Source organism: Apteryx rowi, unplaced genomic scaffold (assembly GCF_003343035.1).
Source record: "Apteryx rowi isolate R43461 unplaced genomic scaffold, aptRow1 scaffold_60, whole genome shotgun sequence".
In the NCBI taxonomy this organism is placed as follows: Eukaryota; Metazoa; Chordata; class Aves; order Apterygiformes; family Apterygidae; genus Apteryx; species Apteryx rowi.
This window is the reverse complement of record NW_020450872.1, coordinates 219,661-246,093: the sequence shown is the minus strand read 5'-3', so window position 1 is coordinate 246,093 and position 26,433 is coordinate 219,661. Positions and strand designations below refer to the sequence as shown.

Below are 26,433 nucleotides of genomic sequence, written 5' to 3'. Positions count from 1 at the left end.
TGCCCCCACCTGCTATGGGACGTAAGGAAGCGGAGCCTGGGGCTGGAGGAGCCCGGCCTGCTGCGGAGACACTACCTAGGTAAGGGCGGGGGGCGCGCGGGTAGGGGCGGGGGGAGGCGGGCGTCGCGGAGCCGTTCCTCCTTCTCCTCCCCCCTCCGCCCCGGCGCCCCCAAGGGTGAGGGGGGGTGACCGCCTCTTCCAACCGTCGCTCCCCCCGCGGCTGCGCGCGCCCCCCAATCGTTTATCCCTCTCTCCCCACAAGAGCGCGCGGGGAGGGGGGACAGGTGACAACGGATTATTCCCCCCTCCCCCCTCCCCGGTAGGCGCGCGCCCAACGGCCGGGCGCGCGCCTGGCGGGGAGGGGCGGGGGGCGTAGGAAGTGGGGCCGTGCGTGTCCGAGCCGCGGCGGCGGGGCGAAATGGCTGCGGGCGACACTCCCTGGGTGCTGGCCTTGGGGGGTTTCGGCCCTGGTTCCGCGCCTCGGGGCTCTCGGGTGGTTCCGCTTCCGATCTCGGCACGCCTCGTCCCAGCCGGGCTGTCCCACAAAAGCGGTCGCTACCAGCTCCAAAGTTTCTTCCGCCCCTTGTGAGCCTTATTTGGGGCGGCGCGGGTCCCTCCAGCTCTGCCGTGGAGGGGGGGGGAAGGGGGTACGAGGTATAAGAGGGCTCTCGCCTTCGCTCTTCCTCCTACTCTCTCAGCTCCCTGGCGGTCCTCGCCCGTCACTCTTTCCTTGAAGAAACTGTTGCATTAGGGATATTCAATAGCTAAGTTGAGCGGCCAAACGCATCGCGTACTTGTTCTAACTGCAGGAGTCGTGGCGGTGGCAGATACTGCAGCTCAAAATAGAACTGGAATCGTATTTTATGCCACGGGCTAAATAGGCTCAGGATTTACTGACCCTGAGCCTTTAAGGATTGTTAACAAAACACGTAAATACCAGGATAATAGTGTGATTGTTCTCATGGCTTTTAAGTGTTTCTGGGTTTTGACAGCATAATGCTGTGCAGAGCCACTTGAACACGTTCAGTACATGCCTATCTAATGTTTCTTTATGTTCAAAACTGTTCTTCAGTGATCGGGATATTTCTCTAAATCCACTTGATTTTCAGCCTCTCACTGCTGTCTTTTACAGACATTAAACGAGTTAACTTCACTAAGTGCCCTAAATTAAAAAAAATACTATTATTTCAGTTTCCTATGCATCATGGAGGTGTTTTACTGTAAAATAACTACTAATTTTTTTTGTAATTGCAAAGATTACATCCATTCTGCATCTCCCCCTTCCTGAAATATTTTAAAAATTATTTATTCCTCTTTTTGGAGGGCGTGGCTGTCTATTCTACATATCACAATGGATCTCTAATATTTGCAGGGGTTTCTGCGTGGAGATGGCATATTGGTAATGAACATATTTCTTTCTGCTTGTGTGGTGAAGTAATTCCTTCTTTTGAATTGAAACGCTGAGTATTTGAGGTGGAACTTAGCCACAGCATTGTAAAAAGGTTGTTTTTTTTTTTTTTTTTTTGACCTTACAGGCATTTCTGACTGTGGTTTTAATTTTGTTTCCTGGTGGAATTTAAGGTAACATATCACCTTGCCCAGTCTAACTCACTGGTTTTCTGCCTGTGATCCATGAACACTCAGTAATCCACAAATGGTATTTGAGAAAAGCAAGTCCATTGCCACTTACAGGTTTCTACCTATTACAGAGAGAGGGTGTGTGTGTGTTATACACACATACGTTCATGCAAAACCTTTGGTAAGTTTTCTGAGGTCCTAAAATTACAACAAGTTGATGGACCTGTTGCACCTTTTTGTGTGCAGTTTTAGGGTACATATGGGTCTTTTCTCTTTCAGACTTTAGCAGTTCTATGTAGAAGCTTCATTGTTAGGACACATTGTAATCTCAGTAAAGTCAGAAAGGTAGCATTGATTGTTGGCCCTTGCTGATCTAGTCTGAAAAGGTTGAAAAGCAATGGTCTGATTTTCACTTTTGTTATGTCTTGACAGCTGTACTCAGCCAAGTCTCATCTGAGACTTGTCCTAACCTGTAGTGATAGAACATGGATATCCTTCTGACTGGCTACTTAAAGTTTTTTTTTTTTTTTTTTTTTTCTGCTTGTTCCAGTCAGAGCAGAAAAGCTCATTATTAAAATTAGGAGTGTAGTGTGTAGAGTTTAAAGAGGCACTGTAAGGCTTTTTTGCTTTTATGTGACTCTTCCTTTGATGGTTGAAGTATAAAAAATTTGATCAGTAGAAATTATCCTCTCAAATTTAAGATCTCTTTTCTCAATACTACTCCAAAAGAATGTACATAACTTTAAAAAGAAAATCAATCTGGTGACTAGGTTAAGGGTTCATTTTTAGTATTTCACATTCAACTTAAGCATGTTTCATAACTTTATAACATTGAGAAAGTATTACCTGGGGCTGGCTTCCCACTGAATTGATGTTGACATCTCTGTTAGCTGTGGTAATAGTTATTCAGTCGTTACTGAATTCTGCCTTTAACTAAAGGCTGTAAACTGCTGCAAGTAATTTGAGTTACTTTCTGTAGATGGTAGATGGTGTGCTTGTCTTGTAGAACCGTCACACATATTAAAAATAGTGCATATGGCCTTAGTGTTTCCATTAATTTTACTGCTAGTCAGGATGACTTTTGAGGTGTGATCGCTTGTGTGCGGGTTTACCAGATGACAGACCTGTTGTGCTTATTTGTGAGTAGTTTTAGTGTATGTGTGGGTTCTTTCTCTTTCAGACTTTAGCAGTTCTGTGAAGGAGCTTTATTGTTAGGGCATAGATTGCAATCATGGTAAAGTCAGAGAGGTAGCATTGATTGTTGGTCCTTGCTGATCTGGTCTGAACTGGAAGTAAAGTTTCTACTTATTACACCATTTCAACAGTCTGACAGCCAGAAGGAATGAAAGTCAAGCATTTTGTTCTGGCTTATTATACTGTTTGGAGACTTGAGGCATTGTTGGTGCCTTTTTTTGTAAATTTGTCAAAACAATTGTGGGTACAGGTACAAATGAAAGTAGGTTGTGCGTTCCTTCACTGATTGCTTCTTTTTTTCATAAAGCAAAGCAAAAGAGAAAATTAATAGCAAGTGCATTACCAACAATGCAGTTGACAATGCATTAGAAAGATGTTTGTATATGAATGATAACTGTATAGTGAACCATTCATTCAGATAGTAATATTGCACTACAGTGTAGAATACAGGAAATATTGAAGGTGACTATGTGTTAAAGGAAGACATAATGTACTAACTAACTGCGGTTTTCTCTTTTCTTTGTTTTGTAGTTTCATGTGAGCGGACAATCAAGTGGCATTCTATTTATATCCTCTTTCAGCTTTCAAAAATAGCTGCTCCAAGAAAGATCTGTGCATCATATTGTACCTTCCCATGCAGATAGTCCATTCTTGCAATTTATGTCCTCACAAAACTGTGTCTGATTTGGCGAGTTCCCTAAATAATTGCTCTGAAACCTATTCAGTTCTGGACAAAGCTCCAAAAGAAAGTCTAGTGGAGGTGGGGGAATATATACATGCTTGGGACATATCCTCCAGATGTTACCATTTAATAAGAATTTCCCCTGTGGTGATATGGGGAAACTTTGGGTCCTATCAATGCATCTATGTTAGCTGCATTTTTTTTTTCAGCATTTGTAAACTATTAGTCTCAATTTCAGACAGTGCTTSTATCTGAAGTCTCCAGAGAAAGCCAGGCTGTTCTATGAAGTTGTTAGTAACACTCTTTTCTCTGATTCAGCTTGATCCTGCTGCTGGATGTTCCATATCTTGGATGGAAAGTGAGTTTCAGACTACTTTCAGTTGTTAAAATCATGACTGTGCTTTTACACTGATAAAGTGTTGATAGTAAACTGTAGCATCCTATTTAAATTCTGCTTAGAAACTTGCAAATTAATTTAGGAGGACAAATGTAATTGTTCAGAGTCATACTGTATTCTACTTTCTCAACAACCCCAAAATCTTTGTTGCTATTTTGTATTGAATCAGTTGTGGCAATGTTTTGGTGACTAATGAACATATCACTTCTGATAGCAGATAAAGGGTTCCGTGTCATCAGAATAAAGGCCTTTATGTAGATGAACTGTAACATATAGTATATGGTTGAATAGAGAAATAGCAGCGTAGTTTTCTTGCAAGAAATCAGTGGATCCAAAATTTGAAGCATTTTATGTGACAGGTAGATTTGCTTTTCTGTGAAGGGTCATGCTGCTGAGGATGGCTCTGTGTAGAGAATGACAACTCTTTTTATAAATTAACTGGCATAGCAGATTATCCATACAAAATCTATTATTCTAGAATAGTTTGCAAAGAGGAATCAATTCAGGATTTTTTTTATTTTCTTTTTTGCTCAGGATGTTTGTTAGGAGTTGTGGTGTCCGATACAGTGAAAGGAAGTATCAAAATAAGTAAATTCTCCCTAATCTCTAAAACTCCTGTTTGCATCATCTTTTCTAATATCTTCCTTCCTTGTAATGTGGAATTTTCAAGCTTTCCAGATTTCTTAGACATAGTGTTGTAATGCTGTCTCATGAGCTTCCCTTCTTCCCACTTTTTAAAAGAAACAATACGTTTCCTATTCTAGGGTAACTTTTTGTCAGGATGTACCTTTTTAAATATTTTTTTTTCTCCTGTTTTTAAGATTTGGGGAAAGGCTTGAAATGTGTAACTTAACTATAAGAAAACCAGTAGTTATATTCACTGTGGTCAAATGTTGTAAAGCTTCAACTGCTGGTGCTAAAAAGAGAACTGTAAATATATTTTTGTATAGATAGGAAATGTGAGAACTTTCTGAGCTAATCGGAGATGTATGTGACTAGCTCCTCCTCTTCACCAAGATGAAGATTTATAATAAAACCAAGCTAATTACAATTTTGAAGTATTTTAATTCCCCTGTTCAGTGGAAGGGTTGAAAGACAATATAGGTGAGATTAGCCACTATATGTACGGACAACTGATTGATTAGTTTTGAAATTGACTGTGTGACAGTTCATTACATTCTTGGTTTATAAAACTGGTAGTGGCTCACTGAATGTAGATTGGATTGAGCATTACTGTTGAGCGTCTAGTTCTTCCTGAAATACGTTGCCCATGGTAGGATGGTGAAAGGAATTCCTTAAACTACTATAAACTTTCATTCTCTCTGTTGCTTTCTCCTGGACAAAAAACAGGAGACATGAAAACTTCAATATTAGGAAGAACATCAGCTAGAAGAGAGAGTTGTTGTTTTCCCTAATTTTTGCTATAATTCTATTCCAACATGTAATATCTTAGTCTTTGAAAATAGTACAGGGTCAGAAGGGTCAGACAGCTTTCAAATTATCAGCTTTGTAGTTGATGCTATTGCAGCCTTGGAGAGAGTCACAGCATATTTAATCATCCTTTCTTCTTTAATTCTTTGTTTAACACTTTTAACGTTTAGTTATTTTGAAGTGCACTCTTATATTCCATGACCCAAACTTCTGTCATTAATTTTTTTTTTCCCATAAAAACACAGACATAGGTGTGTGTCTGTCACAATTAATAAACAGAATTGGGAGAGGTGTTTTATGTTGCTTTTCCTCCTACACTTGTAGCAAATTAACTGCTGCTTGAGAAAGGACCATTGTAAATTTACTTCATTGTCTGATTAGAGGAACTCAAATGATTGACTGCTATTTTAATGTAAATGGTGTAGTTTCTGGTGTGCAGCGTCCTCCTCTGCACTTTGGTGTGTGCCCAGAATGCCAGCTGAGAAATGATATATTCTGGCACATACTGAATACTTTATGAAACTAGACTAACTGAAGATTTTAGAAAGATATAATTGAACTCTCCAAATTTGTTTCATTAGTAATATTTGTTGAATAATAGAAATGGGCAGAGTCAGAATTGAAATTCGTAGTGTGATGAGTGAATTAGAGGAAAATATATCTTGAAACAAAACCAGACATCTTTAATATACTCACTCTAATATATGTCAGGCAGGAAATTTGATATGGTCATTGGATTTCTAGTGGTTGTATGGAAAACTTTAAAAAGTATAAGAGCATTGCAGAAGAATGTTACTTTTTAATTGTTAAAACACCAGGGAGTATAGTGAACAGGTATTGCCTTAAATTKTTTTTTTTTTTTTTTCCCCCTGTTAATAAAAGCAAGATTCAGTAACTATAGTCCTTAAAAAATTACCGATGAACAAATGGAAGAGCAATGAGTCGTCAAGACCTGTTGATAACAAATTGGATTTTGAGGAGTTTAATGAAGAGACTATGCCTGGAACAGGTTCCATGATATCATCTTATTTAAATTGATTACTGTACCAAGAAATAGAAACACACATTGCATGTGTTTAAAAAAAACATTCTTTAAAGTATTGGGGGTGATCCTGGCACATTAATGAAGCTTATTTTATTTCCAAGGCAATCAGCTGAGATAATCAAGACAGCCATTTTAATGTTAAAATAGAATGATATGTAGAAAGTAGCACACTATCTATAAAGGAAAATAAAAACATAATAAAATAATCTGGGCAGAATAACAAATAAAAACAAGCTGGCTGGTCATAATTTGACACATACCAGAGAACCATAATGAGGTGTGAGCAAGGAGGCAGGATTAAAGTTGTATGAATGTTTCTGGTGTCCAGATGTTGAATATTTAGCTCTAACCTCAGTCTAATCAACCTTCTGTTATCTTTGGGATTATTTCACTTATAGATTAACTGAACTGTGGATGTGGGGGCACATGAATGAATTGGCAGGAGCTGGTTGGATCTGCATGTGGTACAGCCGTGTGACACTACACTGTGTAAATTTGCTAGCTTGATTTGCCGCCAGCTAAGGGATCTTTGCTTATAGTTAACAGTGTCATTGACCTTTTCCCAGTTGCACCTTCCCTGTATGTTCTTGTGGATTGTATTTGTGGATTTGTATTACTGCTTCTATCTCTTTAGAATTGTCCACCCTTGCTACTACTCAGTGATAAGTGTTGACAATCACTTTAGTATGTTTTCTGTTAAGAAAAAGTTGATGTGCAGGAGCTGGGATGATGCAGTGCCATCTGTCAGTCTGTCATGAAAGAAGAGAATGAGTTTAGATGTTAGTTTTTAGGTTGTTAGTGATTGATAGTAATACAACTTCTCTTTTTTATCTAGTAACATTAATGTGAAAACAATAATGTGATCTGCAAGGGTATACAGAGTTCTTTGGAGCTTCTTTGCTGAAGGGTTGTTTGTTTGTTTGTTTGTTTGTTTGTTTTTGATAGTACTGTCTAGAATGGATTTTGGAACCTTCTTATTAAAGTCTGATGTATTGATTTTTCAAAATCACCAACTGTTTTTGCTGCTGTGGTATGTAGACGTGCAGCATGAGAAACATTCATGGAAAGGGGATTTCTGGCACCAAATGGGCTAGTCTATAAACACATCTAGCCTAACTGGAGCTAGAAGGAAATGATCAAAAGTTGGTACAACTATTTCAGGTTGTTTATTTTCTGTCCTTCAGAAACTTAAGAGGTATTTTAAGTTGCCTGTAGTTTTGTCATGTATGCTTAAATTGAATTATGCAGATCTGCCTGCACTTCTTTTTTTCCCTTATGCGTAATGTCTGTCTGCTAAATGCTAATCATCTGTATTAATGGTTGCTGTGTAATATGAGCATATGTAATGCTGTGTGTTGTAGTCTCAAGGCTTTTGCCCAGGTAATTATGCTATTTAAGTTGCACTCATTCTCACTATGTAAATGTATTTTCTTTATAACTTTTGGAGTCTGAATCTTCTCATACAAACAGCTGCAGAGTTTAAAGATTTGTGTGCACTTTAATTATCTTTTTGTTTTTGATTGCAATATTTCATTGAATTTACATTTTATGCTTTTAAAGATGGTTCTTTATACAAAGAACTTACTTGTTTTGTAAATAACTGCCTGTGTGTTGATACTAAGGGTTTTAGACAGCTTTATAGTTATGTTGCACCTTGATCTTTTAATAATAAGCTCTGGAACATGAAAGCTGTCTCTTTTTACAAAAACAAGTTGTGTACTGGGTTTGTATTTCAGGATGAGGCAATGATGTGGGAGATCCATTTAGACTTTATTTTCTTGTAGCCCTCCTCTGGTTGGACTGTTTCCATTAGCTACATTAGGGTAGACCATTAAGCAGATCTGTGTTTAGTCGCTCTTAAGTTACTGCATTGCTATACTGTGACTTCTTGTGACTTTGCTTGTGGTTCCTGATCTCCTGTCCTGTGAATGTCCCCAAAATAGTCTAGTGGGATGTAACTTGATCATGTATCAAGAACTTGTTGATACTTGACACTAGTCCTTTTCTGGCAATAAGGAAGACCAGTCCAGATATAAAGTATGCCAGCTTTCAAAGCAAGCTGGATTTTTCACTGGTTCAGTGCAAGTCTTTGCTTTTTCTTCCTTTGGGGCTCAGCAAGCTGCTGATTCGGATATGTCCCAAATGCTTTAGTATAGACTGAATCATTAAATATTGAACATGAATATCGTGAGATGGAATCTGAGCCACATCACTGGATTTTAATATCCCCTTATTTTCCTCATTTCCTTCTTTCGTGGAATGCAGACTTTCTGCAGTAAAACTGAACACATCATTAATGCTGCTACTCCGTGTTTGGCAGATGTCATAAGGAAGAAGAGGATCATCCTTCCCTTCTCTGTGAAAAGAACCAGTAGTGATGTTTATCAAACCTTTGTTGAACTACTACTGAAACTTCATCAATATAGAAAATAGTTAAACAAAACCAGAAAAAAACCTCTTTATTCAGGTTATACTGCTTTATTATTATTATAGTGTATTTTTTACCTTTTCTAGGATTTGAGAAAAAATGTGGTTCATTTTTCATTTGTTTGTGTTTTAAAACACTGTTACGTCCTGAGAATTCTCTTCAGTCATAAAGGACTCTCTTAAGTTAAACAATGCTTTTGTCATATAGGATGAATACAGGCAATTTAATGTAACAAGCAACTTAAAATAAAAAAATCCTTACTTTTTAAAGTTAGATCCCCAATGGTAATGTAAGTTATGTCACAGTCTTGATAATCATCCACTAGCAAGACTCGGACTTGTAGTTTAGCTCAACTTTTGAAGTCGTGGAGCTTTAAACTCTAATCCTGGACAATATCCAAGTGTTGATATTTGTAATCTCATGGGGATATGTATCTATATCTGTTATGGGGTGTGTGTATGTGTAATATATATTTATATATATTTCACATCTTCCCCAGAACCTGGCAATGTAAAATTCATGCAATGCCTGAGATTAAAATGTGTATTTAATTAGGTGAGTGTGCAGAATAGTAAGTGCTTGAAATCAGTTTCAGCCTGTCCAGATTCTCAGTTTGGACAGGACATCTTGATGGGAAAGGTAAACTGCTTTTTTGCTAGAAGGCATCTCTCTCTAGTTCTGCTGGTAAGCTTTGATATAATCATTTCCTAATCTATTTAAAAATATGGGTTGAGTTAGTTTAACAGCTTTAATAGTAGGCCTTTATTTACCCCAGAACTTTTATCCAAAATAGGCCAGGAAATAATCACGTGATTAGTTCTGCTGGCTGATTTGAAGAAGCAGTAGCATCTGATGGATGCTTAAAAGTAAATGAAAAGACTGGCAGCAGTCTTTTCAGTTCACAAATCTTCAGCCATAAGAGGATGTGCTTGCTAGGAATGTCTTTCTCTTAAGAGCAGATTCTGATAGCTTTTTCTTCTACTAGTGATTTTTCCATGCTCCAGTATTCATTTTGTTTGAATGGTAGGAGAATATAGGAGATGATGCTTCTGCTGCTAGCAGTCCAGTTTTTGCGTTGGGGTAGAGTCTTTATCCCTACTTCAGCTTCTTAGGTATCGTGTGATCCTGCTGAAAAAAAGAGCTCCTAAGCCACCTTGGGAGTTATACAGATTAGTATTACTTGAGAAAATAAAATTGAGTGTCTAATGTGACGTGTGTTTCCCAAGGTTTTATAACAAGTGCCTATGTTATTATGTTAATTGCATTGTTAGAAAAAATACCCAACATTCATTAATGTTCCACATACTATTTCAATGAATTTTTCTTCTAAAATATGAAGCTAAAGACAACGTTTCTGTAACTTGTGCGTCGTTTCAGTGCTGGAAAATTATTTTCAACGCTGCTTAGTTGTAGAATCGGTTTAATGGTGGTGGTATATGTTTCTTTACAAGCAAGTAGAACTTAAAACATTAGCTTTCAAATGCCAAATACTATCTTCCTATTAAATTTACAGATTAGATGGTGTATGGCAATAGTTCATTTGAGGTTAGATCTTAAAAATCGCCATTCAATATTAGTCTTTGGACATAGTAGTTTCCTTGTGCAGTCCTGGACATCTCAAATTGAAGGCATTTGTGACTATAGCAATAATAGTTTATAAATGTGCAGATGGAGACTTCTCAAAGGATGCGTTTATGCCCACAGTAATGCTGTTTCCTCCAACTTGCAACACTCAACGTATTGTTTCTTTTTCCTATTAGTTAATGGAAACCTCCTTTGATGAGAAGAAAAGATAGCTCAGAATATATTTCTCTTGATCTGGTGACTATTCAGTTCTGTGTTGGTATCTGTTTTAGAATTTCAACTAGTTTCTGTGGAAAAGATGTTCTGCTGCTTGTGGAGAAAACAGAAACTTGGTTTTTGTATTTGTTAGTTACATTCAGTTAATTAGACAAGCTATTTCAAATAACTTTGTGTTGAGAAGAGTAAGGTGATATGTGTGATCTTTTTGTCTTCTGTAGTCTTTTACAGAGATAAAGTTTCTCTGTACTTTATCACAGAGATTTTTACCTTTTGTTTTGTAGAAATTATAAATATTTCACATAAGACTATGAAGTACTTTTTATCTCAGTGAGTAGTTTGTGTATGATCATTGAGCTACTTTAAAGAATTGAAAGAGCATCAAAACTGCTGAAAATTTTGGATTTCTTCTGTCAGAAGATTGTGCTCGTTTTATCTTCTGCTGAGCTGAAATCTGTGGCAAGAACAATGCTTCTGCTGTGGGCACTGTAGGTGGGGACAGGATAGCTGTCAGAATATGGTGTACTTGTGAATGAAATCCACTTAGTACTTGCCAGTATAACACGCTTGCCTGCAGTCTATTATAAATGCCATCTCCAAGTTGGGTAGTTGTGATTTATACCAAATGCTTGTTGCTGTGTACACCTTAAAAATGATATTAATGCAATTGAATTTTATGAATTAAGTGTCTTTCAAGCATAAAACATGCTAAATATCAAACAGCAATTAAAAAAGTTGTCCATGATTTTTTACTTCAGTTTAAGGTTCAGATGCTTGTAGCCTAATCAGTGATGGAGCTCAAGGGAAGTTTATATTCAGGAGTAGACAGTTTTAGAATCTGAAATATGCTTGAAAATTGATTACAGACACTGCTACTAATGCAAACAAATCTTATTTGTGCTATTAGTGATATTATGCAGATTCAGTAGAAGGAAATCTTAAATGGAATTCTTCTCCAAAGTGCTTATTAATTACCCTAAAATGTATAACATCACCAAGCTAAATTTCTTGACTTCAGCATATCTGTTTTTTTTTCTTTTGAGATCAAATTCTTTATCAGTTTACACATCAGGAGATTTTATAGGCTTGCTGGATTGTAATTCCGGGCATAGTGTCCGATGTTCTATAGTTTCCGTCTTAGTGTTCATATGTAGAAGTTCTGTGTTTCTTAATACATGAAGCTTTTTTCTGAGATGTATCTTGGAATTTGAGTGTAAGTCTGATTAATACCAAATCATCGGTGTTGGGTGTTTATTAATAAAGTTCTTGGATATGAAAATGTCAGGTAGGTCTCTTTGTAGAAATTAAAATATTTTGTGTTTTCCATATAGTATTCAGTATTCCTTTGTAGGTTTGATAATGTATCATGAAAAGCAGAGAAGAGTTTGGGTTAACAGTTTTGGACTTAAACCATAGTGGAGCAGTTGTCCTTAGTAATCCTTAGTTGTCCTTAGTAAAGGTAATCTTTTTATATTAATAAAATCAAGAATTATGATATAGTGTCAGTTTTTTGGTATTTTATAGAGTAATACAGAACAATAAGGAAATATAATGGAGGGCCTTGATCAAAAACCTGGAGGTCACACTAATAGGTTTTGTTTCTGGCACTGCTGCTGATTCACTGTATGTCCTTTTGAAATTGTGGCACAGCGAACTGAAGCAATTTACATGTCTTTAAGAAAGGGGCTACTATTGGTCTATGTAGCTAACAAATGTTTTTAAAAATTTTAATTAATGTTTGAGAATTTTAACATCCCTCGATGAAAGTTAATTCAGTGCATATTGTATAGAGTCTTGTTCACTATATAGTATGTGGAGATTTYTGTTTGCCGGCCGTATTGAATATTCAAAAATCCTTTGCTAAGGAAAACAGCATGTTGAGTCATGGATCGTTTTGCAGAGTTTGACATAGTAAATCCAGCACAAATAACCTGTGTACAAATGAATTGGACTGACTACCTTTTCGTGAAAATGTGCTTCAGAAGTATGCAAACTCTACCCTGCAAAGTCAAAAGTACTTTTTAAATGCTCTTAGAGTGGAAGATAACATGTGCTCTGCATTGGAAACGGATTCTGGCTCCGTTTCAGTTTTAAACTAGGGCATTCCAAATGTCACAGCAAGCTAGCACTGAGGGACTTGGCCTTGGAAAGAGCCAGCTTGACATAAATGAGTTTGTTTGACAAACAGTATCTATTACTGCTTTTCAGAATAAGGGCTATCTTTTCATTTYTCATACCATGATGGTGCAGCTTTGAATCAAAGTTTGATTGTATTTCTGTACAGCACAGATGTCAAGTTTAGACCTTGTTCATGAAGCTCTACTTTTCAATGGGAAATTCTGGAGTACAATTTTAAAAATACAAAGGTTTTAAGTGCTTGAAGCATTAAACTCTTCATGTTTTGTTGCTCTCATCTGTTCTGAAGTAACATTAACTGAGTCGCTTACAAAAGAGATGTACATGTACCTCTGCCAAAATGTCAATGTAGAAAGCGCCTGACTAGCAATTTCTAAACTAAGAACTGTGACTTAATGGTGTCATAATTGCTCTAGGTGGGGAATATGAGAGACATTGTGGTATTTTGGTTTTGTGTTTGATAGAAGAGAGATGAGAATTCTATATACATGCCCAAACACAGAATTTAGATAATTCCCCAGGGAGGAGTGGCAAGGCATAGGTGGGTTTGAAGTTATGTGCAGAGGAACATTTTGAAGAAATACAGTTGCAAGTAAGTGGCCTCAGTTTCTCTTTTGCATGTTTTTTCATATTTAAATGCACATTATGGGTGCCTCAAAGTGGTGCTCCTTCCATAAGAATATCGCCTAGGAAATAGTCCTAGCATAATACAAATTAAAAATTGTATTGATCATTGTACTGAGGGTAGCGCTGTACCTTGAGACTCCAGTAGTGCATAATGTTTGGTGAAAATGGGTAAGTGGAGTGCTAGCTTGCTTGCTTTCCAATTTTCAGATATGTAGACACTTCACAGGGAGGTCATTATTGCTATTTGAACTCTAACACAATGGTTCTTGATTGTTGTTGATGGTTTTACGTTACAAGGTTCAGGGCAAACCTTGTGTATGTTCCACTGTCTAGTGAGATGGTCTTTGTGTTGACAGCTTGATTACCTGATCCCTGTCATAAACAGACCTTCTTTTAATATAAGAAATGGCATATTGAAGCATCCTCTCAGAATCTGATTATTCAGTTTCTGGTGGCACAAAGGGGGAAAAAGAAACAGTTTGGGGGAAAAAAACAGTTTAATTTATGGCTCTTACAGAGCCTGTACAGAGCATTAGTGAAAAAAATTGATAAAGGTCCTGATGCTGATCTTATAAGGAAAAAAATAATATATGAGGTTTTGTCAAACGTTTGGAACTCCCCCATTGTCTTAGTTGAAGTGAAAGCCAAGAGGGCCACCTTCATTTGAAGATGGAGGGAACAGGTAGCCGTTTGGTTACGTGAATGAGAATTAAGGATTTGTCAAGGTTCTTATCACCTTGGAGAGCAGATGAGATTTTATTGACTTTTACGAAGTCTAGCAATGAGAGTTGTGAGGCACCTGGAGGGTATGGAGTGTAGCACATAAACAGTCTTTTTCATATTTGAATATTTTTGTAACTTTCACATTTTTATCGTATTAAACTGACCTAAATACCAAAAAAAAAAACCCAACTACATATTTATTGCTACGCTTTTTTATCAAACCAATAAGCTGGTGGAAGTTACTGTTGAAGTACCAGGAACCCAGATTTGCTGGCTGCTAACTCAGCTTTTGACAACCACAAATGCAGAGACAGTATTTTCTTCAGATCAGTTCATTCAAGTAGTTCCATTCTTATTTTAACTCATTCAAATATGAGAAATTAAGATTTAGAAGGCAGGCAACTTTTCTTTTTTATGGAATTGGTGAGGGAAAAAAACATTCAGGATCTACTGATTCCAGGTTTGAATGGTAAGATAAACGAGAAACAATCCATTCAGTTCTCTTTATTTTTAGTGCTGTATTTATCAAATAGGAGGGGTTTTGGAGGCAAATGTTTCAACTGTTTGTCCCCCTTGTCCCTCGTTTACTTAAGGGAGGCTTTGCTCATAAGGAAACAGTTGAAGTATTGTGTTTCTGCTTGTATTTAATTCCCGCCCAAATTAATATTTACATAAATGGTGATTACATGCTAAATAAGTAATCACATATATAACAAGTCACATATAACTAACTGCATGATAGCATGTGCAATGCTAACAAAAAAGCTTCATATTTTTTAAGGAGTGAAGTGTAAATATATGAGACACCATACATATGTATATCCAGAAAAATGTTTACTGAAATACGTATGGCTAGTGTGTTCTGGTTAGCATCAAAAAATCCTAATCCAACAACAACAAAAAGTCAATTCATGCACTAATTGTGTCAGCAGCTTTCTTTAAGAAAATAAAAATGGCAATGGAAGACAAAATACATTTACTGCTTCTTGCTTGCTGATTTAAATAATTTGAATTAAAGCCAGTTCATACCAGAAGGAAAATAATTTGTTGTTCTGCTTGTTTTTAAAATGCATTAAAGCAATCTGCTTCAGTGCTTCTGTGCAGAAGATTCTCAGCAAAGGCCTGTATGTTTGTCTGCACACACTACCTCACTTCCAGATGTGTTTTATGTGTAGCCCAATGCACCAGAATTGTCCTCTGCTATTGAACTTTTTCGTTCTGGGAGTGAAAATGTGATGAGACTGGTAAGCACTGGGTTCAACATGCTAAGTATAGCTTTCTTAATGAAATAAACCTGTTGGAGTCCTGCGTTACCCTGTCATATTTGCATTGTGGTAGCACYATAGAAGCAAACTGTATTGGATTCCTATTATGCAAAGTGGTATGTAAGCATCCAGACCTCTTGTATGGTTATCACCTGTATCTATCACCATGATAGTTCCCACCACAGAGCTCACATTTAGTTAAGAGTAAGTGTTGTTGAAATCAAATTCATCAGAAAATAGGAATCTTCATTGAAAATGCATATATCATTCAGAGATTTGAAAAAAATAATAGGGTTTAACTGAGAAGTACGATAAAGAAATCAGCCATTTAGGACAGAGCTCAAAGCCTGTTCCTCTGTGAGGAAAACACTGGSTATTGGACACTGGTGAAGAAAGGATAGTGAGCTAGGTAGACGTATTCCCATTTGGTAATATGTATGTTCTCACTAACAGTGCACGGTGTGTAAGATTAAGTTTATGTAATTTTAACCTCTCTCCAGTGATGGCTGTTCACAGTTAACAGGAATGGTATGGAAATTGTAGCGTTTCTGATACATAGGCTTACTTCTATTACTATTTTAATACTACTGTTTAGTAAACTGAGCTGTTCCAATCACTTCTGGCATTTGTTTTACTTGATACATTTAGAACTGCAGTGACCTGTCTGCAACAAGCTTCTATGACTAGGTCATTATTATTTTTTATTTACTGTTAATTTCTGTTCTGATGTTTATACATGTCAGTAAGTAAATTGGGCAGCCTGCTTTTTAAGTAATCATTTTTGATATATTGATTGTTTGAGTCACTCCAGAGATCTTTCACTCTTACATCACAGATGGGCAGTTTCAGTACTGCCATTCCTAAACTTATTTTAAGTTGGTTCTAAACCTTTAAAAGATATTTTCTTTTCAATTGTCTTTGAGACATGAGAATTCATGTTTTAAAGTTTTTCTCTGCAGTTGTGAGAGCTAGAAACTTTAGTTTTAAATGTAAATGAAAGCTAAGATTCTCATATAATCAAAACTACTGAGATCCTGTGATTAAAATGCCAAATACTGAAAAATGATAAAAGAATGTAGTAGGTGCAGTGGCCACTTTTTCAGTGTCTCTTCCTCATATGTTTTGTTTCTGTACTATCTCTGTTGAATGCTCAGTGCACCAGCTGATTTATCTCTAGATATAAAAAGAAATAATAGCCCACAAACAATATAGAGAGGGTTTTAGAAACAGCTTTAAATCTGCTGTGAAATCCCAAGGATGTGTGTGTGGGGGGTTAATTCTAGCTGTGTGTACAGCTATAACAATGCAACAAGACCAACCTCTTTCCAGTAAGAGTAATATTGAAAGCTGGTATACTAAATAAGTAAGGGAGTATATTCTATATTTGTTTATTAAAGCTGGTGTAGATGTGCTTTAAAAGCAAGCATTATATGACCATTTCACCCAGTCACTACCTCTTCTCCAAAAAGCTGCTTTGCCAAAATATAATCTTTATCCAGTGTGATACTAGAGCTGTGTTAACAGATGTCTGGTTGCAGTCCCTGATTGTACTTTTTAATCCTTCTTGAGTGATTTTGAATTTTGGAGGTGTCTATTAATAGTTTCAGCAAAAGCTGAACACCAAAATATACTTTCTCATGGCAAGAAAGCTGCATGAACATCTAGTGAGGTGCAGTTGTACCTGCAGAAGTTTGTAGTATTTCCTGTTTTTTGATAGAAAGCGGCACTGATGGTGTGCTTGCTTCTGAGACGTTTGTTCTGTGGCAATCTGATTGTCAGGGATCGGGCTTGGATATCCAGTGGTCTTTTTCAGTGCTGAGCTAGGTACACGAGACAAATAAAAGATATTAAGAGGAAACAAGTAGAGAGAGGAAATTGCTTCCTCAAATTTGTGCTAGTGTCAGAGGCAACACTGGGGTCTGAAATGGGTTCTTCCTTGTGCTAGACCAAAACAAGTTCTAAAATCTAGGATATTCAGATGTGGAGAGGGTTCTCTTTCACTCTAGTTTTCTCTCCCCACCTCCTTAATTTCTGGTAAGGAAGTTGAATTTCAAGTGAATTCAGTAGGTTTGGTATTTGAAAAGAATGCAACCTAACATAGCCCTGCAGTCTAATGCTATTTCCTGGAGTTTTGTTCTGAGAGTTGTACAAACTCGGGATGAAAAAGATAATGGTCCTTGAGTTTAAGCACTTCTATGATTTAAGCAAAAGGATCTGTCTGTTAATGTTTGCCTTCTCTGAAAGTACTTTTCCAGGGATTATTAGGTTCATTATTAACAGTTTTCATAAAATGTGGGCACTCTAAATGAAAGTTGGAGCTATTTGTTTAAGCACTCAGTTCAGGAAGTGGTCATGTTTTTTATACATCTTGTTCTTTGCTCTCCGTGTATATAGTATGGTAGTATTTTTTAAGTGCAGTTGCATGTCAGCTCCCTAATGGGAAATAAGGACATAAAGTTAATGGGACCTTGCATTATTCAGTACGCATTTATGGATCTCTTTTTTTCTCCCTTCTTGTTTCTTCTCCTGCTTTTGTTTCATCTTTCCAAAAGCTTCTTTGTGTTTTATCATTTAAATAGGTATCAAGTGGAATGGTACTGGACTTTTGTCTAGTTGCTTTCGTTGCATTTCAAAATGCAAACATTAATAACAAAATTGAAGCTGGTGGCTTCTCTGGGTTAAGAAGAAACGAAGAACTGTAAACAGTACTCGGAAGATCAGCTTCTAATTCTTTGCTGATATTATGGGACCATGTTTCACTTTCTACTTGAGACCTAAACACATTTTCTTCCCCTATACTCTTATGCAAAATGTCATACTTCGTAAACTATGTTATACTTGTTGTCTTTAGCTAAGTTGATCAAATAACTGTAGGTTTGTTTTCTGCTGTATAGCTATTAGTTTCAGAGGAAACATCAGCCTGTGAAATGTTAATTTCACTATTTCTGCAGTCTTTTTAAAGGTGGTGGAACAGCTAGCAAATGTGATACTTGCCTTATTATTTGAAAAATTAGAACATTATGAATTGTTTTAAGACACACATTTATATCCTGGTTCTGTATTGTTTAGGTTTTTACCTATTAGTGCCCAACATATGCTCTTAAGTGCTTCTTCAGTTTTATCTTTCTAAAAGAGTATATAATTAATATTTTTCTTTACAGGGAGAAGAGAATTTATCCAAAGATTAAAACTTGAAGCAACCTTGAATGTGCATGATGGCTGTGTAAGTGACCTGTTGCATTTTTGTTTGTTAAAGGATGTGAAATTGTGGTTTTGTTGCCGCAGTAAGAGTTCCTTGATATAAAAATGCAAATACCATGTATCAAAACTGAGCTGGAAACCTCCACTTGTTGAGACCTACATCTGAATCCTCTAGACATTGGTTTCTTCTTAAATGGCTGACACTTTATCTTTGAAGCAAAACAAAGGACTTTATGCCTTCCAGTACTTTAATACTGCATTCTACTACCAAATGAATTAATCTCTTATGTCAGGAAAACACATGCTTATTTTTTCAGTTAGAACTAATATATTAAGCTTTTAAATGCAATTTTTAGTAGTCTTGTGCATGTTTTGTTGACTTAAAAGTCTATTAGTGTCCTGAGTGATTTATTGCTTATTTAAAGAGACAATAACAACAAAAACAAGCCCTCCCCTGAAAGTCAATAACATAACTTAAAATATTGCTTATTTAAATACTTAATTTTTGAAAGTGGTCCAAATATTATAAATCATATTCTTTTAAAGAAAAGATTTTTCTTAAATTAGGTACAGGTCAAAGAGAGTGTGTGTGTGTTTGTTCTTTATGTCCAGTGCTCCCAGGCTGTAGCAGGCACACTCTTTCTGATTCATCGGCGTTAGAAAACAAGTTAACAAGCTGCGGGTATTTGTCAGCAGAGGATTATTGGAGTAGTGGATACCCTTAGTTCTATCCTCTGATCTAAGAGATTACAGCTGTTGTGATAGGATTCTTTGCTGTACTATCTTTGATAAATAGAGTAGAAGATCATGGTTGTTAAAGAATTCTTTGTCATACAAGATACCTGAAAAGTGATGAAATATTAGATACTTTGTAAAAAGTAGAAATACAAATGTAAATTTTAGATTTTAATACCTTTAACTAAAAAGCTGTTCAGATGCAAGCAGCTCAAGATAAAGATCTTTACGCTTATAATTTTAAGTTAAGGAGTGTTACCGTTTTTAACTTAATAGAAGTCATGCCACTAGTTTTAAAGAGTGTTTAATAAAATGTCACCTTTTGGCTTGAGATCAAAAGTATAATTTTGACTTGGATGTATTTTTGAGGGTCTCAGAAGACTGAAAAAGGTGAAGATTAGAATTGCTATATCTAAAAGTAGGCTACTTTTGCTATACTGCCAACAAATATAACTTCAACATTCAGGTCCACATGGTGATGACTTAAAAAGCAAACACATTAATTTCCCAATTTTTTCAGAATTGTTTTAAGTATGAAAATGTGTAGAAAGTTACATAGCAGTTTTTATGATATGCAGCAGTGATTTTTACCTTGAAGATTCTTTTCTAGTAGCATTTCATGTCATCAAATATACTTAGGGTGAAAATTTTCAGATTTTTTTCCCTGAAATTGATTTTTATTTTTGTTTGCTTTGTAAAAATAAACAGCTATTTTCATCTATGAAAAAGAGGGATAGGAGAAGAGTAATATGTAGCTAGTTGTTAAAAATATATGTATTTAGTTAAGTACCTCTCTATGATGTGACAAAAATTTCAGATTTTATGTTGGCTATTGCTTGAGTCTATCTGGTAAATATGTAGTTGAAAATACGTTTTGAATTGACAGTGTTAGTTTTTTAACATGTGGCCTAACTTCATTGGTTTATTGTGCGGAAAATATTTTAACTATGAACTTTTAATATACAGACGTTTAAGAACTCAGTTACAATTTGAAAGGAATCTTTACAAATTAAACTTGTTCAGAACTACTCATCTTTAAAAGAATGGGATATTAGAAGTTCTTACTTCATTTACTATATTTTTTTGCAGGGAATAATCTTTTATGGCTAATAACCATTCAAGAAATTTCTTACTGTTTGGTTTAAAAAAAAATGGGAAATAAAAGTAAATTAAATTTTAATGTATTTGCAGAATAAAATGCTTATATTGGAAAGTGCTAAATGAGCATATTAGTCTTTTTTTGCACAATTGCTCTATCAGCATGCATTTCAACTGTGAGGAATGAATGTCATAGTTGTCTTAAGTGTTTTTTTTGTTGTTGTTTAAGAACATTTACATTCTTCTGTGGCATAAGTTTGAACTTGTACTTTCTATGTAAAGCAACTGTGTTATTGGACACTGCGGATAACATACTTAAGGCAAGACTTTTTTTTTTCCCTTAATTGAGAAGAAAAGTAAATTCTAAAGTCTAACTTCCTACCTAGCATTTGATCTATATGTAGCACAAGAGATGCATCTTGTGGGAGATACGACTATATATGTGTAATCACACTCTTATAAAATTTTTTTGAACTTGGAGCAGAGTGATAGTTCTCTGAATTACTCTAACTGTACATGTTCACAAAGCATTAATGTTACCATAGCACCTTTTTGTTTGGGATATGAGTATTTTTAACTTGGGATTTAGGTACCACTGTCTCTGAAGTAATGCAATATTCCATTCTTCGTGTATCTTACCTTTGTTCTTTAACTTCATTTGAAGATAGTTTCTAGCAATAGTATGAAGTCACTGAATAAGTCTACCTAATTGATGATGTCTGCTTGTAACATTATCATCCTTCTAGGGCACAGTTTGTCTCTTTAAACAAGATTCACATTGTCCAATTCAGAATGAGGTGGTGTGTGCTCTAGCAGAAGTTCCTGTTTTCCCATATTAACTATAAATGGAGCTTAAGAGGATGAGGAGTTCAGCTGTAGATGTCTAAAACTAGGTGAGATGCTTTCTGTTTGAAGTGACTAAACCCAAAGGAGAAAACACGTTGAAAGAGAATCAATTTGGATCAGCAGTAACGGAACGGGAGGGAAGGAGGAGGAAGGGGAGAAGGAGGAAAAAAGGAAGGAAAAAGCGTTTCGAAAACATGTTGAATTGAAATAAAAATATCACTTATTTTCTTCCAGTTCTGGTGCTGTGAAAATTATTTGAGGAAGGTAGAAGAACTGTAGGATATATAGGTAGATGGATCCTTTGACATGAGGAAATACTACATTTTAAATTAGAGGAAAGAGGATCACCTGGAGGGATAATTTCTCATTTCTATCTATAGACATTCAGTTCAGTAACAAATCAGTGTCCTGTGTGGCATACTTCTCCCTCAGGATAGCACTTGGGAGCAAATCATTTTTAGATGTTGTCCTCAAAACTATGCTTAAATTAGCGTAGAAGGTATGTTTAGCATTTTGTTAGAACAGGCAGTTTTTAATCTTTTCTTTCAAAAAAGAAAAGTAATTCCTTTTTCATCCCCTTCCTTGCTTGGGGGATCTTTCCGCTATTCTGGTTATCTCAAGTCATTTCTGTTTCCTTTTCCTTTTTCTTGTATGCTGTTAATCTATCCTGTTTACAAAAAGAGTTAATTCTACTGTTATGTTGCATGGGAGTAATAGGCTTGCTTTTTCAGTCTTCTAAGGTTTAGCTGTACTGCTTCCTGCATTTTATTTGAGAAGACAGAGATAGTAAATATGTTTTTAACTATTTAATTCATTAAAAGTACCTGCTGCTTCCTTTCAAGGCCAGTGGAGCAGGAAAAAAAAAAAAAAAAAAATTAGATACAGAAGATAACATATGGAATACTTAATAGAAAAAGCTAATTACAGACCCTTTGTTTTCATTTTGTCAGTAATCCTCTGTCAGTTCTGTTCAGTATATCCTTTCTTTTGGCTCAAACACCTCTTTCCAAGAATTGCAAACCCTTTTTGTAATTGCTGTTACATTATGCTTTTAGCTGAGCGTTGCAGTGATTGGCTGTGAAGGTAGGTAGTAGGTATGCATGTTTTCTCCATAGACTTGAAATACAAACCAATTTTCTAGCTGGTCTTCATTTTACGGTACATTTTAATAGTGGATTTGCTATCTGGGAATGGGACATCAGGATTGAGCATTTGTCCTTGGTGATCCGTATGTGTATTTACTTGGGTTATACACTGTTGCTTATTATGTTCTACTGAACACTGAGTAATGTAGTTTATTAAGTGATCACTTATTGGAAGATAAGTTTTCTCTGGAAAAAAAAAAAATTCAGGCTTATTCCACTGAAAGACTGCGGTACTCTGTTAAAAGAGTAATATTCAGAAGGTGATCTGGCAAGGAATAAAAAGCCTGTTCTGTTGTAGACTTCTAACACACATTTGGTTAAGTCATCTTCATTTTTTTTCTGGAACAAGTTCGGCCTGTGTAGAGTATGTTATAACTGGTCAACCCTGAGGAAATCGGCACCATGAAATCAGAATTTAAAAGGAGAATGATATATTGTGTAGGCTTGTTACAGAAAATCACTGTGCTTCCCCTTTGCACCTTCCTGTACTTTCTCTCTGCATTCCTGTCCTTTAGATTTTTTGGGGGACCCCCCCACTTTGTTTCATTTTTGTGCTAGCTCTTCTTCTTCACGTTGTTTTTTAATTTTTTATAGCTTCCTTGTTTTTTCAGTGATTTGTTCTTGTTTTTATTCTTGTATCTTATTACTAGCACTTTGGTTGCTTTAACACAATCATAGTATTTTTCTGCCTGAAAGAAAACGTAAATGAAAATTAACTTTCTTGTTTTTTGTGTTTTCACTAGATATAATACTCTGCTGTGTTTGACAACATTTTTTAGCTATTGTAGTTGTCAGGTTAATTTAATGTTTGATGAATCTGGGAGCAAGTTGAATGCACCATTCTTGGTGATTGACAGCCAGGGTTACAAAATCATAAGAGCAGCCATTCTAGGTCCTACCAAGGCTCAGTTAAGCCTGATAACTTGGCTCTGACAGTGGCACGTACAGATTGTTGAGAAAATAGAGAGACAGGGTGTGACGCGCCACTAGAGGGGCGCCTGGGATTCTTTCGGATTCCAGGGTTAGTTGTACTGAACTCGGAGATCATCATTTGTCAAGTGTGAGAATTTTTTAGAGATAAGAGGTTATAACAAAGCTAACAGTATAGCAAAGCTAGAAATATAACAGTACTGAAAATACGTATACATATTAGAGCTCTGCAGTTCAATCACAGGTGTATGGTACGACTGCTGTCGCCCTTTCCTTGAGGGCCACCCTTCCGGTATAGTTTTCCCTGGATTCTCAAGCTGCAGGTGCACAGTACAATGACCGCTCTCGCCCCTTACGGGCCACCCCTCCAGTCTCATTTTCCCCCGTTTCTCCTCACCTTGCTGTTGACATCAGGGTCACCCCCACTGACGGGTGGGTCCAAGTCCACACCACACATATGTGGCTTACTCTTTTTTTTTTTTTTTTTTTTTTTGTCAGAGCAATGCCAGCCCACAGCCACTGACCAGAGCCGTGGGGCTCTAGTCAATACCAGCGTGCACATCAGCAGGTAACCTGGTGCTCAGCCCACAGACCTGCTCAGTGGGTAACAACGTGCCCGTTAACAGGTCACTCTGTGGGGAATTCCTTGGCACAGAGAGGTTTAYGGTGTGAGTCTGCGGTGTCACTTATTTGTCTGCACTTGTCGATCATGGGGTCGTTAGCAGGTGTGCCCCTAGGCTACAGCAACCCCACAGTGCGGTGGTGCCGGCGGCCGTGATGCACCTGGGGTTCATTAACTCTTGGGGAGCGCCCGAGAGCAAACCCCTCTTCTATGGGCTGCACCATCTGGAGTCCCACGCTTGCCTGTGTGGTGCCTGTCACTGGGTAAGCATGCGGTGCCTGAAGGATGTGGTAGAGAACATATCAGAGTTTAATGGATAGATGGAGGTGGAGGTTATGTCTTTGTGTTTGATAATTTTTGATTTTTCTTTGAAAACATATATTCTCTTCCACTTTTGGTGACGAGGACATGGCCTGTCAGTGAATTCCACAGTTCTAATTAAATGCTGTAGGAAAATAATTTTTTATTTTGTATCTGTCATGATTTCATTGATGGCCTTCAATTTTCTTTATTGTAAAGAACCATGAAAAATTGTTTGTTTCTTTTTCAGTGTTGTTTGTGATTTTATAAGATTCTGACATATCCTCTCTGTCTTTTATTTATTTTTTGAATGGACTGAAAAACCCTAGTACAAATTAATTGCTTCTTTCAATAAAAAGTGTTAGATACATATGATCACTCTAGTCATCCTTTTCCATACTTTCTCATTTCAAATGGGCTGTAATAGTGCGACTATGGGAAGGGGATAGGAACCAAAACTGCACAGTGTGGAAGAGGAATACATATGTGAATTTATACACTGACAGGATAATGTTTGCTTTTGTGTTCATTTCCTAATGATTCCTCACGTTGTTTGACTGCTGGTGAGCATTGAGCTAACTCTGCCATAGGCATGTAACACTAAGATTTCTCTCTCTCTTCCCCCTCCTGCCCATGTGGTAATAATTAATTCAAAGCTCCCCAGTTAGTATCATCAAGTTGTGGTCATTTCCTCCACTTGCCCATGTGATCCATCTGAAACAACTAATTCTGATTTTGCAACTTTGCCTAATTAAGGACCCCAGCTAAGCTTATGATTAAAATTATAACTAAAATGAATATTTTTATTTTAAACAAAAAGATCTTTTGGGCTTGGAATTAGAATGAGACATTTGAATCAAAAAAGAGAGCACAAGAAAAGGATTTAGAATGAAGTGCTGCTTTTTTTTTTTGCCCCCCTCCCTTTTCTTTTCTGGTACCACCAGTGATACAAAGTCCGCACTAGTATAACACACTAAGGCAGTTATTCTGCCAACAAAAAATATTGATAGCTGCAGTTCAACTGTTAAAGTAATATTAGAAGCTACTTGAAATAATAATGGCCATGGTTGTAGTTTTTGTGCGTGAGTTGATGCTTGAAGGCATGTTACTGTAAAGATACTTTCTGAGCTTCCCGGATTTGAGTGCTTTTGCAAATTTATTGATACAATACTAAATACAGTTTTGTGAAAGGGAAAATTGAAAGGTGAATGTATTGTAAAGTTCTTGCAATATGATTCTGTACCTCACTTTAGGATTCTTCTTTCCAAGCATACTCACACTTCTCAGAAAGGGTTCTGGGATGGATTCTACAGTACTTTTCACAAGTGGGCTTTCACAAGATCCCTGAGAAGGTGTGGTAATTGAAAAGTGTATAAAGCAATGGATGTTCGGAGTTTAGATAACTTGGAGATACAATAATGAGAGCATTGTGATGCCTTTCAATTAAAATTCAGAGAACCCCGTGTAGTATATTTGGGACATTAAAGCACCTAAGTATGTAAAATTCTGGGTACTGAGGCCTTTGTTGGAAGGCTTAATTTGCCTGATGGACTCTTCTCACATCATCTTCAGGAGCATAGGGAGCAACTGAGATGCAAATGGAGGGCCATAGGTGAAGCAGGTGATTACCTTATCAATTTCTTTTAAAAGCACAATTTTTTTTGTGCTAGCTTCTTAGAAATGACTTCAATAAGTTTGTTAACTGCTATTTCTGTAGTGTTGGATGAGTATATTTTATTAATGTTTTAATATTCTGTATGTTTAGAAGAAAATCGAAATAGTTTAGGTCTAAACTGTTTTTTAAATAATTCACACAGGTGAACACAATTTGCTGGAATGATACAGGAGAATATATTTTATCTGGTTCGGATGATACCAATCTGGTAATTAGTAATCCTTACAGCAGAAAGGTAAGTTTGTTTCTGGATACTCAGCATGTTTCAAATAAGACTTGTTTTTATAATTTTCCAAAAGCAACTAATTATCATCTGACAAAGATAATATCAGGCACTTTATAGTGTTCTACAGGTGGGGATAAAAACCTCACAGTGCTTTAAAACCTTACTATTGTTATCCCTTGTGACATAGGTATTATTCCATTTTATGGTATGTGGTCTGGCACAAAAGCAACAAGGCCTCACAACAGATTAGTGTCAGAACTGTAGTAGGATTCAGGAATTCTTGTGAAATCTTGTAGTGAGATAAATTGTTTTCTGTTTCATTTTAGCTTTAAAATATTGTACTAGCTTT

At 36.5% G+C, this 26,433-nt stretch overlaps 1 protein-coding gene across 6 annotated transcripts in view; it reads left to right on the top strand.

The window, feature by feature from the left end:
• The first annotated feature begins 6 nt into the window (after positions 1-6).
• The window catches only part of DCAF6 (DDB1 and CUL4 associated factor 6), a 97,367-nt gene continuing 70,940 nt past the window's right edge, over positions 7-26,433 (top strand). For 2 of the 6 annotated variants that reach the window (XM_026083380.1, XM_026083378.1), the window contains exons 1-3: positions 7-79; positions 18,468-18,529; positions 26,001-26,093. Coding sequence is in view for 3 of the 6 variants with exons in the window: in XM_026083373.1 (XP_025939158.1) it covers positions 3,806-3,812; positions 18,468-18,529; positions 26,001-26,093 (162 nt within the window). In the remaining 3 variants the exon portion in view is untranslated. Of the gene's footprint in view, positions 80-3,772; positions 3,813-18,467; positions 18,530-26,000; positions 26,094-26,433 lie in introns of those variants that run through there. The other 4 variants (XM_026083375.1, XM_026083374.1, XM_026083373.1 and 1 more) reach the window with 3 other exon arrangements.